This window comes from Polyodon spathula, chromosome 10 (assembly GCF_017654505.1).
Source record: "Polyodon spathula isolate WHYD16114869_AA chromosome 10, ASM1765450v1, whole genome shotgun sequence".
Taxonomy (NCBI): Eukaryota; Metazoa; Chordata; class Actinopteri; order Acipenseriformes; family Polyodontidae; genus Polyodon; species Polyodon spathula.
Genome location: NC_054543.1, coordinates 2,784,834 through 2,799,993, shown reverse-complemented (window position 1 = coordinate 2,799,993; position 15,160 = coordinate 2,784,834). Strand labels below are relative to the sequence as shown.

Below are 15,160 nucleotides of genomic sequence, written 5' to 3'. Positions count from 1 at the left end.
GGCAGGGGGGTTGCAATGGCAGCATACTATAAAAACTACAAAGTTGTTGCAGGGAAAACCTGATTTGATTTCATCTGGTTACATTTACCAGGGATCATGTTTTATTGCTAAAGAACTGACAATAGTCTTGTGACCCTTTTTATAATGACAAAAATGAAGATACAACTTTTCCAAGCTTTTCTTTTATCAGCTGTAAATGACTCTGTGACAGTATTGTACAGTATGTAGTGCCTTGTAATGATTGCTAAGTTGGTTGTAATTGCAGTAAGGTTCAAAGCTTTATTAACACAGATTTACTCAAGATGTGAATGTCCTGTAGCGCCCCCTATACAGAGCTTTTGACATTTTTTGTGCATTAAACGTGGACATTAATTACGTTACTCTTTGGTAGAGATCTGTGATTCGCCAGTAATAAAACTTCTGCTGCAAACACAACTGAAAGTGATGAGAGACAGTTTTGTCTAAAAATCCCTATTGTTAGCCTGATCAAGGATGGAGCAAAAACAATTCAATCATTATGTAAATGAAGGAAGAAAACCTGACAAGATCCTTGTCTAAAATAGACCGTTCAGTAGTGTATACATTTTGTTCTGTTTCTTATTTGCATTTTTTGCCATTGGTGTTACACAGTCAATATCCCTATCAGAATTTAGTTTGAAATTGATGTTATTGATGGTATTGATGGTATCAGCAATGAGGAGGCAGAGTCACTGGGTTGAAAGTGATGTAAATAGAAAGTCAACTCAACTATCCGAAATGTATTCACATGGCAGCACAGGAGGGGAAAATATCAATAACAAAATGGTTTCCCTGCGTCAACTACTTATCAATTAGTCACCTGTTAGAAAGGGCTTTGGGGTGCTCTTTGTATCCATCAGAGGAGAACTACTTGTTTTACTCATCTATGCGTGTTGGAAAAGCTGTAGCATTTCAACAAAATGGTCTTAAAAGTTCAGACAGTTAAACCCTGTTAATCCAGCACTTAGCACGATCAAATGCATCTGTTAATCATTTAAAAGCCTTATATTGTCCGAACAAAAATGTTAAACAGTTTGTTAGATAAAATCATTTCAAATCTGTTAGTACTATTAAAGTATTCAGTCAAATATTTAAAAAAGCTTCCTTTCAAAGAAAATAGTTTTTAAAAAAATGTGTTCACTTAAGTGAAATTAGCAATAGGCACTTATGGATGTTTTTACTATTTTAATTTGTTTGTATTTTTTATTGCTATATGCAGACAAAATAAAAAAAAATGGTTCTGTATAAATATGAACTCAACTAAAAACAATTTGACAATTTTTAAGTTATAAGTTGTTTTTGGATCTTTTTCCATTATGGTAAGATATAGCCGGAAGGACAGACACAAAAAAGCCAAACTTACCCAAAATTCTTAGCTGTGCCAATGCCCCATGCAGCCCAAAGAACATCCATAGTGGGCGGGAGTTATCTACACAGACCTGCATCCCAGCATTCATTCCGTTGTGGCTTAAAAGAAGTTCACCTTCCTGGTTGACCAAAAAGCCCAGGATGTCCCCACTCTGGAGGGGAGTGGGCACCCTGCACACTGCCCAGAATTCCTTGCGGTCCACCAGAGACTCCGGATTGTAGGGCAGGTCGCTGGGCCGCAGCACGCTGGGATCACAGGAGGTCACTCCATAAGACAGGGAGCCCGAACGGCCCGTGTTGGACTTGTTGATTTTGATGAAAATTGTCTCCCCGATTCGGAGGGGCCGGTTAGTGAACACCAAAGTCCTCTCCTCGCGTGCGTGCTCGGAACGGCCCACCGTCTGCTCGTCCAGCGTCTTGATGTGCGCCCCCCTCAGCTGGTGGAAGTGCAGGTCACTGTCCAGGTGGGAGGGCAGTAGGTGTGACTGCTGGGAGTTCAGAGAGTTCTGTGGAATGGGACACGCAGCTGAGATGAGATGGAGGTTTTCCTCTTGCAGGTTGAGGTCACACAGGCTGACCGAGAGACGAGCATCGTCTGTCTCTCTGCGCAGCGAGGGTCTCCGTACAGCAGTAAAGGACCTGGGGCGCAGGCAGTCAGGGGGCACAATCTCACTGTCTGTAAGGGAAAGGAAAAATCAATCTCCTAAAAATAAGGGTCATCACCTACAGCTATGATGTCACCTAGAATATTAGGATTGAGACATTTAAAAACTATATGAATGTAATTTAGATCTTTTATTTATTATGTAATCAAAGGAACTACAAATAATATCTCATAAGTCTGCCAGAAGCCATAACAGTAGTACAGTATTTCATGTTAGATTTTGAAATGTCACATTTTTCAATTTTTAGTGGAAAACTACAAAGCTGTATGTAATTCAATATGTTAACTTAACATTATTACGCAGGTATTCCTGTAATAAATATTCATGGTATAATACAAGAACTGTTTTTTTTTTTTGGGGGAATGACATAGATTAAATAAACAATTAAGAAAGGTAACAGATGTGTGTGTGTGTGTGTGTGTATGTATGTGTATATATATATATATATATATATATATATATACGGAACATATAAAGACAGACAAATACAAAATTGACTTTAATCAGAATCAGTAGCCCTGTTCAGCCCAGGAAAGGGATGGTCATCCCATAGAGTGTCAGCGTAGTGTCCCCTTTCTCTTTGCAATGTATATCTGGCTTAAAATTGATTATCTGAGCTGAATTTGGGAAATGGAGTGTGGGGTGAGTGCAAACTACCACTGTGGGAGCATCGCTGGCATAAAGGAGTCCTATATCTTCACACTCTCAGGCTTTCAGGCAGCTGCTGGTGACCAGGCTGAAAAATAACAGCTCTAAATCTGGAATCCCAGCTCCCATGATGCTCTAAAATTAGCCTGTCACTGGAGCCTGATCAGCAGAGCTCAGAGACAGAGGCTAGGGGTTAACAAACGCAGCAAAACCTGAGGCCTGCGCTGGGAGTGAGTGCCACTGAAGAGATATTCTACCCCTTGTACTCCAACCTCCATTCCAACTCACACAAGTAAATGGAAGATTGCTGGGCCTTGCTCCGAGTTTTTCAGGACTTTCTCGATCGATACTAATCTTAATGAAAGAGAGAAGTGAACTGCGCTGAGTGCACCTTGATTAAGCCGCCACTGACCTAAGCCCAACCCTCCTTTCTTCTCTTTGTGGGTTCAATCACCCCGGGCAACCACCTCTGGTGACTATCCTGCACGTGTTGTTAAGAAAACTGGTTCTAGCTCACACAGCCTAAGATGGTGTTATCTTGGTGTGGCCCTTTGTTCCTTTATGCTTAACCTATGTTATCTCTTGAGCTTGTTTCCTCCAGTGTTGTGCGATTGTTTTTATTCCAGCAGTCAGACGGTCATCTTCAGTACAATGAAATGCAATTTTGCAATCTCACATTTACCAGTTACTATACCTCCTCTGATGATCTCCTTTTAAAATGAACAGAGTGTACAAACCTGCAAACACGTGTATCTTATATTGCATTCAAACTTCTTTCCTTCTTATCCAACATACGCCACTTTTGGAAATAAAGATGGGAGGGTCCTACCGCGAAAGGGTCACCCACGAGGTACCCCGAGCCACCTGCTGTCTTCTTCACTGGGTATGAACTGGGGTATAGGCCCAAGTCTAAACTATGATGCTATAGTTATTACAATATGTGTAAGTATTTATCATGCGTGGTAGTTATGTGTCTCTTCTTGTTCTTATTATTATAATTTTCATCCAGATCCTTCCCACTTAACACATCCAACCGTGAACCGAAAAAGCGGTGGAATCCAGAAAATCTGCTTCCGTCAAGAGGTGAGAGACCTGTGTTGAATCAAGCATGACCGTCTAATGTTTAACTGTGTGCCTCTATTAAGCTGCTTAACTGTGGCTTCTATTAGGCAGGTGCAGGCTTGCCTTCTGTCACACAGTAATTACAGGTTATCAAATTGGAGAGTTTTTTTTTTTTTTTTATCAGTCACATTCCCTGTTGAGCAGGCTCACATATTGTGTCATGAACACACACACTGAATGACACTTGGGACACTGGGCATTCTCGTGCTGGACCTTACAACAGATGCTTACCAGTTATACACAATTTGGTGGTATTATGAGAGAAATATAATGATAAACCATTCGACAACATGATAAAATGATATCATGTCTTCAGCTGTCTCTGCAGCCATGCCAAAGTTTAAACCCGGTCTGTGATCTAATTCTATCTAATCCCAGTACTGACTATTCACTGGGCTCCTGTTCTATTTTTTGTTCTGCTACATTTACTGTGCTATATGTAGAATCCAAATAGCTTCAAATTGAGCAAAGTAATTACAAACCCCAAAGGTATCAGACTGAAAATGACCATTATTATTTTGTTTAAAGCCAAAACTGCACTGTTCCATTATCTTTCCCAACGATAATTGTAAAAATTCTCATGACTCTTGAGAACCTCTACCAGCAAGAGTGAAATCACACTCCCACACGTCTCTGAAAAAAACAGCTGAAATAAGCATCAACAAGCTGAAATAAAAAAAAGAAAACAAACGGTTCATTTCAAATATACTGCACCAAATAAGCAAAATATAATAAATGGTGATGTTTAGCTCAGTAGAGGAATAAAACAAATATTGTAATAAAGAAGCACCTGCTTTTTAGGTCCTGGAAATTGTATGACTGTCACATCTCATGTTGTTAAGAATCTATTCTTTTTAGTTAGTACTTGTGAGAACTTCAGTTTTGAGAGTATAATCTGCAAATGCATGTGGTATGTGCTTCAGCTCCTGGCTGGAACTCCTGTTGCTGTTTGAATCGGTGTTGAAATAGGTAAGTGGATTATAGTTTAATTGTTAGTTAAAATCGCTGCCTGCTAAAGGTAACCAGCCTGCACTTAAAAACTAGTAATTAAGTTATGCAAACTGTGTTGGGGTGTGTTGAATTGTGAGGTTGATGCAATTGTTGTGTTAAGGATATGGCTCCAGGCCTACAGGATAGTATAAATTGGCAATCAGTGTCTTAGAACGCCAGCCGCATTAAGCGCCAGCCGGCTAAGGGCCACACGACCAAGGGCAGTCTGAGCTGTGGCAGTCCGAGCAAGGACAGGTAGAGTGAGGACCTTTTTCCAAATCTCTCCCAGTGGCTACTAGAGGCCTCATTCCAGCTCTTATCATTAGCTGTATTTAAGTAACATTATAAAGGTGGTGTTGTTTTAATTAGGTGATCTACTGTTTGTGATTAGTACCAGGTGAGTGGTTAAATTGAATAGAGGTTGATTTGCAATTTGCTTGGTTTCCACACAGCATTTTGTAGTTGTGTGATCCCACTGAAGTGCATTGAAACTATGGTATTGTTTAAGTATTGTCTTTAGCGCAATTTAGCATAATAGACAGATAGCCTATTTGTGCGCCAGTTCGAAGCGGCAGCCAAATGAACAGCCTCTCTACCAAAGGAGTCTAGCTGTGGGAGTCCTGCGAGGAGAGGCTGTTGGAGTAAATCCGAACACAGCAGCGCTCTGAAAGACGTTAACTACTTGACAGTCTGTACCCTCCCCCTACTGCTCCTTGTCCCACTACTACTGTACCTATCTGTCTCACCTGTCCTGCTATGTCTGTCTCTCACATCCCTGTTATTCTATCCTCTCACTCCCTTCCTCTGTCCTCTCTCCGACACTGCCCTCCTAACCCCTCTAACCTCATCCCTCTGCTTTTCCCCCCTCCCACTCTCTGCCCTCCTGCACCCTCTCTGGTGCACTCTGCAACTGTCACTCTTCTGCTAAAAAAGCTGATTTCATCTCTGCCTTTGCATCCCACCCCTCTCAATGTCCTTGTTCTCACTGAAACCTGGCTCTCTCCTGATAACACTATAAATCCTGCTGCCCTGTCCTGTCTCCATATCCTACCCCATACTCCACGTCTCACTGGACAGGGAGGTGGGACTGGTTTTCTCCTCTCTCCCTCCTTACCCTTTTCTGTCCCTTCTGAGCTCTCCTAACTTTCTCTTAACACCTTTGAAATTCACACTGTTCATCTAACCTCTCCCTATCAACTCCTGCTAATTGTACTGTACCATCCCCCTGGACCTATCACTCACTTTCTCGATGAACTCAACTGTCTCCTCTCCTCCCTCCCCTCTCTGTCTACCCCAACTGTCCTGTCAGGTGATTTCAATATTCATCTATCCAACCCCACCCACTCTGCTGGATTCCTTCCTGGCCTTCACTCCTTCAACTTCTCTCTGTCCATCCCCTCCTACCCACAAATCTGGCCGTCAACTGGACCTCACCTTCCCCAGGGCCTGCTGCCCCTCCACCCTCTCTGTCACCACTCTGGACCTCTCTGATCACTATTTCACTTCTTTTTCTCTGTCTCTCCCCCTCTCCCTACTCCACCTACTCCCACTGTCACCCCCCGCCGTAACCTCCGCTCTCTCTCCCCATCCTTGCCTCCACCGCTCTCTCACCCCCCTCCCATTGACTCTTTCTCCCTACTCTCTGTGGACTCTGCTACCTCCACCCTCTTCTCCTCCCTCACCTCCTCCCTTGACTCTCTCTGTCCCTTCACTTCCCAATCTACCCACCCCTCCCCTCCCCAACCCTGGCTTTCCTCTGTTATCCTCTGACCAAGAACCAAACTGCTCTCTGCTGAAAAGAAATGGAAGAGAGCCTAACACCCTGCTGCCCTAGACATCTACTGCTCCCTTCTCTCCTTCTTCTCTACTCTCTCCTCTGCTAAACGCTCCTATTTCCAATCCAATCCTCCACCCTCATCCTCCCTCCTCTATCTCCTCTGACGACTTTGCATCTTGGGAACTAAACACTGAGGCTAGGTACTGTAAATTAGCAAAAACAAAAGGGTAACCCTTTTTGGACAGAACAATATTTGAAACTAAAAAGGCATATTTGATTTTATTTGATTGTGTTGTTACTAAGCATAGAGGTTTTAAATAAAAAATAATTCTGATCTAATAATACAGTGACAAATCTCTGAAGAGAAATAATATGTTTTAAGTATTTTGATCTAAAAAGAGACATTAATTTAAGAATTTGTTCAGTTTCTTTCTCCAACTAAACAAAAACTCTTTTAGACATTACAATATCCATTAAGTTAAAGAATATACATGTTTAGTTTATATAAAGGTTTTACTGCAATAAAAAAACAGGAACTGTTAGTTTGAAATATTAGGCAAATAAAGTGTAAACTGTATTCAATAATTTTAGTACACAATACATGTACAGAAAAACAGCCTTTCCCTTATCTGCTTGCAAACAGAGCAGTTCTAGATATGGATGGTTCTTTTAGGGAGTCAAAGTGAGATTTACTAGTCGTCCTGCAGTTTTGAATCCAAAGCCTTTCTATAATAAGAAAACCTGGCAGTCAAAGCGAGCATTCCATGAATTAGAGGAGTTGTGTCCAGTATCAGTTCTTATCGAATAAGTAGCGACTTTCTTAGGGAGAAAATTGACTTCATGCTGTGAATTTGGAGAAGTGCTTGCAGTGGAGTTTCATATTAATTACAACACTAGCCTTGGCAAGAAAACACATTGTCTTAAAATCATGGTTGTGCAGGCAACTTTTAGAATAGGTCAGTTTCGGTCTGAGAATGGCACAGTTAAATAAGGCTATTATTATTATTAATATGTTAATTAGAGTTTAAAATGTAAATGAAACTAACTGAACTGACCACTGTATGCTTATTCAAAGGCAGTCTTTGTCCCACACTTTGTTAAATTGGCACATTGACAACACACTGAAAAGATAACATATTATGTGACTAAGAGGGACATATAATTTTGACCCAGGTTAAATAATTAAATAATAATAATAATAATAATAATAATAATAATAATAATAATAATAATAATAATAATGTGATAATAATAATAATCTGTGATTTTGAAGGCTTATATTCCCTAATCACAACTTGAAGAGCAGAATAAAGTGGGGTGTGGCACTGTGCGGAGGTGTTGGTAGCTGGGAGTGCATTGCCCACGGATTAGTGCCAGTTCTCATTTTAAAAAGCTGGCATCAATGCAGATAGCAGCTGCTGGGAGTGCAATCTGCACTCTAATTACTGAACGCCTGTTGTACTAAAACATCAGGGATTGGCGGACTGAGCCTTTTCAAGCTGTCAGCTTAGAGACTTCTGTTTAGAAGTTGCAATCAAGTTTCAAGCCCATATTTTCATTTAAGAAGAAATAAAAAAACTCCACAAACTTAGGAGCTGAACTTCTGTAGTCACATTTTATTTTGGGAGATCGTCTTCCATTCCGATTTCCATCTTCAGCTGACACAGCTAGGAGACTGGGATGGCTTAGAATTCATATTCATGTTCAGCACACATGAATTCAGACAGTTAGGCTATAGTTCTTATTCTACCTTCTCTTGATTTTTAATGCCTTGGACTCATCAGTTGTCATTTTCCAGAGAGAAACGTTTTTTACAGCCTTCGAATCAGCCTGCAGCAATTCTGATTAAAAAAGGTGCTGTTTGGCAGTCTCCACTGGCACCCTTTATGTTTTTCATCATAAAAAATGTAAGTCCAGCTGGTATAACTTTAATAAATCAAAATTTAGACAGTACAGTGGTATTTGCTAGTTTGCTGGCAGTGGAAAAGATTTGCCCCCCACAGCATAGGTCGTACTCCCCAACCTCTTAATATGGTCTATATAGCCCCAAATGCAAAGCCAAGATTCTTTAACCTAATTGTCAAAATTGACAATTGACACTTTTTAGATTTGGAACAGTACACTGGGTTGAGCTACCACTGACCCCAATAGTGATTCAGATCAATTTAGTTTGGAAACAAAATGATGATAGTTTTCCTTGTGATACAAAGTAGAGTGTTATAAAATATTAACTAGCAAAGAACAGGTTCTACTTGCAACCAAGGTCACCCAGTGAGTAAGAGGGATTTTCAATAAGTACCTCCTAGCTTCCAAAGCTCTATCTAGGCCATGCTGCTTCACAGAGTTCATTTTGGGGGGGTGGGGCCCACATCTGTGCATTTCTTAGGCGCGGCTTCACAGCTGAGATGGCTATGCAGTGTTAGCGGAAAATACTGCGAGCGAAGAAGTAACAGGACCCGTCTATCCAGTCCAGAGATATCCTGGCTTAAGGGCACTTGTCTCTAAACTACCACTTGTGCAGGCAGGAGAATGAAAGGCAGTACATATAGTAGACTTATTCAACCTGGAGCAATGACAGCCAAGCTGGCCAAGGATCAAGGCTTGTGTATTGAAAGCTATATTGAGTTATATTGAGGACCGAATCACTTGATGGTTAGCACACTGGATTGTACTGTGAGAAGATGTGGGTTCACCAGAAGGTGCAGTATTCAAAGCGGTTGACCACTATTGCAGATCTAGCACCTCTACAAAGCACAAGCCATGTCCTCAAACAGTAGAATGCCCAGTCTAATGGCTCAGGAAGAACTCTAGATGCATTAGTTAACCTTAAAATCCTAATTCTAATGTGATTTTCACATCACGCTACACATAAATATATAATAAACTAATAAACCAAATAAGAAGAGGTAATACAAGTGGACTGGAGCGCATTCATATTATACCCGTTAAGCCCCTTACAGAATAACATGAAGTTACTCGAGTGAAAATCTGCAGGATGCATTGCTGAATGTCTTTCTGAATTAGCTGGACTGATGCATGCACCTTCAAGCGGGTTCTGCTTCTTGTGTCTATCAGGGGTCAGAAAAAAAAAAAACAGAACACAAGAATCAAATAAGTGGAAAGAACAGGGCTCTGACTTAGCAACAGAGTCTCTAAAGCTTGTCCACAGCACACTTACAAATATGAGTTAAAACGCTTATTCAATCACACCTCTTATTGTGTTGCTTCTAAACCTGTTGCATCCAAAACACTGGTACATGAAATCCTTAAAATTCTTATCAATGTTGTTGTAACCATATGGTAAAAGGGATTATGATCGGTACATTAAATGGTTAATGTTTTCTTAAATCTGAGAGAACTCTGGCTAACCTGGGGCTATTTACTTTAATGTATCTTTTAAGGTCAAAAGCCCTATAACCTTAACCATATGTGTCACAAGAATGCAAACCACAAAATCCCTGTAAGGTTACAAAGAGATCTCCATTGCATTAACAAAACTGCCCTGTTAAAATAAATACATAAATAAATAAATCATATTGTATAGACTGACAGCTTATACTGTGTAATGAGGTGTGATATATTCTTCAAAATCAGCCAACGAACACATTGGCAGAAAGGTATAAAGCGAAACTTGCAGCAACCTTTAATTCCACATGCTTCTATTCATATAGGGGGGTAGGTATTGGAGCATGCATCTGAGAACTGAAGACATTCATGATTTGTCTGTTTCCAACTGAACAGCTTGGACTGCTCACAGATACAGCCCAAAAGCCTCACATTTGATTTTCAACACAATCACTGCCGTGTCAATATGAGAAGGTCAAATGCTGTATATACTCTACACATAATGATGAGACAGGACTTAGGAAGTACTGCATATATTGTTGAAGCTCCTATAGCATAGACCAATCTTGACCACAGCACCTGAGATATGAGCAACAGATACATATACTAGATGTCTAAGCTAAATGTAGACTAATAGCCAAAATTTAATTATTCAAGAATGATCTTCATGCTCATTTTCTTTTCCCATTGTAGAGATATATTTACATGTGTGTTATGGTTTGGAGCACAGCCCCTGCATTGTAATTTAGTCTGAAAACTTTGCATAACTCATAGTTTTAAAGTTATACAGCCAAAAGTTTCCTAAAGGAACATGTTCTTGATTCAAATATTTAAAATGTCCTTACTGTTGCTGTAACACACCTACATGGAATGGGCCAAATGCTGTTTGTCAAAGAAACCCTGTACTTAAGGCTGAAGTAGAGAAATAAAGTGGACAGCTGTAGGTTCAGCCACTGGGGTAAATAGACAATGAGCACAGGTGAATTTTTCAATGGGACCAGCACACTGTACTTGTGATTTTACTGTGATTCCCGTAAAACAGTTTGAGCATACAATAATTCTGTGTTCTGGTCAATCAAGTGCCAAGTGAAACTCCTTCCTTTGTAAGAGCTTCCCTGCTGAGCATTCAATTGATAGTGCACATTTCAACCATCTGAAAATAATTGGCTTGTTTCACTACCTAAATCCAGAAATTACTATTGGAGGTCGCTTGACTCCTGGCTGACAGGAGGGTTAATGATTTTAATGATTATTTAATTGTGTTTCTGTAAGATATCACCAAACTGCTGCGATCATGGTAGATGGGGAGAAGTGTTAATCAGTTAAACATGCTGGGGTCAGCCATATTAAACCTTTTACAAATACACAACTTCCATTCAGACTGGACTGAGGACTTTCATATTGAAAACCTTTTAATGTGACAATCAGTAACACCTTAAAATATCCTTAACACCTTTATTTTATAAAGATTATCACCAATTACTGTAACTGCCTATTGTGTACTACACTTCAGCAATGTCTTTTTAAACACTGTCATGGCTGTTTGTGGTATTTCTAATGACTGGGTTGACTGGAGGATTGCTCCCAAAGCAGTTTCACTGCACACCACCTGAACTGGCTCAGGATAAAATCTCCATTTGCCTTCTGAATGAAGTATTGCCACACTTCAAATAAGTCCTTCTCAAGCTATGTTGTTGATAAAACAAAGAAAACTGCAACTTGGAGGCAGGTAATATTATTTATTAAGCATGGCAAGGGTCATTCTATTCATTTCAAAGGCTATGGTTCATCATGGTTCTCTTAACCTAACTTTGGTTGTTGGTTTTAATTTCAAACTACCTCAAAGCTATTATAATCGCAAAATGGCACTGTGGGATATCACTACTTCTCAGCACACGAGGCATGGTAATATCCCACAACAACACACATCCTGTCCTGCTGTGTTGCCTAATTGAGGAATACCTAAGACAGTTTAGACCCTAGGTATATTGATGTTACTGAAAACTCTCAAATACAGGAGGCAGCAGCAGTACAGTAGGTAGATAAAGAATATTAAAAAAAAAATAGTCAATAGTCAAACCCGTCTTCTCTTGTACAAGGTGGAAGCACCTTTTTTGAGTGAAAGGTGTATGCAGCAGAGATGCATGGCTCTTTGATAGAAACAGCTTCATTTTTTTTTGAAGTTTTCCCACTGATGATGAGAATGAGAGTGTAAAGATGGGAGCCCAGCTAACAACACTGTTACCCACACCAGTGGTGGCTTTGACAGAAACTGACCCAAGACTGTCACACGAAGGAAGCAGACGGATCTTTGGGATACAAATTGCACATTTGTGAAACTGCAACAATGTTGATATATTGTAATAATCGTACTGTGTTTTAAAAAATATAAAGTCAGCAGAAATACTAAACAAACTGTTAAAACACACTATTCAGAAAAAAATAAATAAATAAAATAAATGTTATAATGAACTCTGCATTAGTGTATGAGAATATTGTAGGATTCTATATTCCGGTTTATTCTATTATAAGCGTAGAAATTATTATTATAGAAATCATTGTACGTCCGTGTAAAGAAGGAGCTGGGGTCTTACTGGGGTGACGCTGGGGTCGCACTGACAAAAAATACCTGTGAAATGAGCTAAACTCTCATTAACTGAGAGCTACCGATGACAGAAGGCTTATGGCCTTGAGAGAAAAGGCAGAAGTGAGCATTTCATTAATTCAATTAGAAAAGTTCTTATCGGGAAGGTAGCAACATTCTTTTGTATTACAAAAGAAAAAGCAACTGCTGGAGGGAATTACATTTAAAACTAAAAATAAGTTTTGTATTTATTTAAGTTTTACTGTGACAGAAAACAGAAATATGTATTACAGGGAAACTGCTAAGTTTAAAAGTGAAACAAAGTAATACAAACCTGTAACCTGGTTTATTAACTTGGGCACATGCATAAAGCGGGGTACTTCTCGGCTCTGTTTGGCTGAGTAAACAGTATCAGACATTCAAAGCTGGTTTGCTGGTCAGTTGCATCACCTATCAAGACCCTTAGCTATGTATAAACTGTTATATTTTACTAACAAAAGGTATTGCATGAGCGAGGCAACGGGACACTAACAGATAAGGAATAATTAATTTTGAAATCCAGAAGTGGGATTTGTTGGTCAAGTGCTCTCCTCAGTTCAAGGTTTTTGCTATGTATAAACTTTTCAATTAACTAAAGAGAAGTACAAGAAAAACACAGTTAATGTTCATTACCTCATTATGCTATAAAATTAATGAGAGCTTGGTAGTTGCTTGAAATTGAAGAGATGTGGACCTCTTATCTGTAGAGATACTGGTCTGAGCCGTCTCTTGAATCTGGCCATAGTATGACTTCATAGAGTGAATTTGGAAAAGCGGTGACAGGAGAGTCTCATAATAATTAAAACTAACCTTGGCTGGTAAACAGGGTGTCTGAAACCTGCTTGAATGGGAATATTTTTAGAAACAGAGAGAGAGTTCAAGCTTAGTTTAAGGATTCAAAAAGCTAATATCAGACTGTTACATGTAACTGTTTTCTATAGCCTGGATTTAAATGGAAATAAATGGAACTGCAATTATAGACTTAAAAGTTTGCTATGAACCTTCTAACAGACTTTATCCAGTGCTACTTTGTTAAAACACATCTATACATTAAACAAAGGCCACCTATTTTAAATAATGTTTTGGCGTTAAGATGGAAATATATTTTAACCCTTAGCGGTCCATTTATTCAGCGCTTGTCAGGTGCAATTTATTTTCACATGCACTGTTTATTTTACACGCGTTGTTTAAAAGGTATTTTTTTTAAAAACAGGTTTAAAAGGCACTGCATATTGACAGGACACTCAGCACTGCACCTCCAGCTAAGCCCCACCCCTTGTTCGCTGTATTTTTCAGATACCTCTTTATAGACATGCATACTGATAAATCCTCTCCTGATCACTTGTTTTATCACCAAACTCCTCAATAATGCAATCCAAGTCATTATTTTATTACTATAACATCTCAAAAAGCTCTGAAAATGTCTGTGATATTCTTTGAGAGTTGGATGCAGAAGCAGCTATCTCCTTTGTTTATGTCCATGTTATCTCTATGGTGCATGGGGCTATCAGATACGCCCTTCATTTTCGGCTTCATTCAGCTCTAATCGGTCTCACATAAATGTTTTCTCAGCTTTTTCTGTTGAAAAAACGACTAGAGACCTGTGCTTCACGGCTTTTTGATGATGTAGGACAGGGTCTAACATCGGACTGTAAAGGGAAAACTGTAATGTCGGACATAGGACCGCAAAGGGTTAAAACCTGAAATTGAGTCTCTGTGATTTTCGTGATTATTTAAAAGTTGTCTGTCTATATATTGCAAGCCCAGTGCATGAACAATCTTTGTGTCCTCCTTAAACATCTCCCCTGAGTTTAACAGTGTGCACAGAGTATATATATATATATATATATATATATATATATATATATATATATATATATATATATATATATATATATATATATATAGTATGTGGAATCTGACAAACATTAACATTAAAGAGAACAGGAGCTTGCTATCCGTGTATGAATAAAAAATATAACGTACCAAGTACAATTAAAGATCTATTACTATAATAGATTAGTTCAGGCAGCTTTTGCCCTGCACAATGATGGCCAGCTAAATGGAATTTGTACAGCTAATGACTTCTGTTTTTAAATATTAGCCCAGGGGATATTCATAATATTGAAATACTTTAGCCCTTTCCTGTCTTCTACCAGAAACATGTTTTTTTGTTTTTTTTTCCCAGCCCAATAAAAGACTTTTACAGATGCCCTGACACATTGGCAGAACTATCTGCTGTTCCAGTTTGTTTTGTTTGGAAGCTATGAAACAAAGCCCCTGTTCTTTAATTAGAAACATTAGCTGCAAGTTGCTTATTTTTGTAAAGTTCAACTTCTAAGCTCATCAAACAGCATCATCGATCAAATGTAATGGTAGGAACAAGAGAGCTGACTTTTAAAAGAATAACACAAATGTTCTGCTGAAATGTACCAAATTGTCCAGGGATTTTGACTCATCCATATAAACTGGCACAATTCAACAAATCCATTGTCATTCGTAGATAATAAACTGTTACATAAGTTCATGTTATATAAAACTGAACCAGACGTGGCTATTTCTCAGTGGACTGAAAACTCAAGTTTAAAAAGCTGTGTATAAATC

General features: G+C 39.2%; 1 protein-coding gene across 2 annotated transcripts in view; it reads right to left on the bottom strand.

Moving 5' to 3' along the window:
- Positions 1–15,160, bottom strand: part of LOC121321718 (E3 ubiquitin-protein ligase NEURL1-like) — a 68,051-nt gene that overhangs the window by 9,215 nt on the left and 43,676 nt on the right. For both annotated transcript variants that reach the window (XM_041260800.1, XM_041260801.1), the window contains exon 4: positions 1,382–2,062. In XM_041260800.1, coding sequence (XP_041116734.1) covers positions 1,382–2,062 — 681 coding nt within the window. The remainder of the gene's footprint in view (positions 1–1,381; positions 2,063–15,160) is intronic.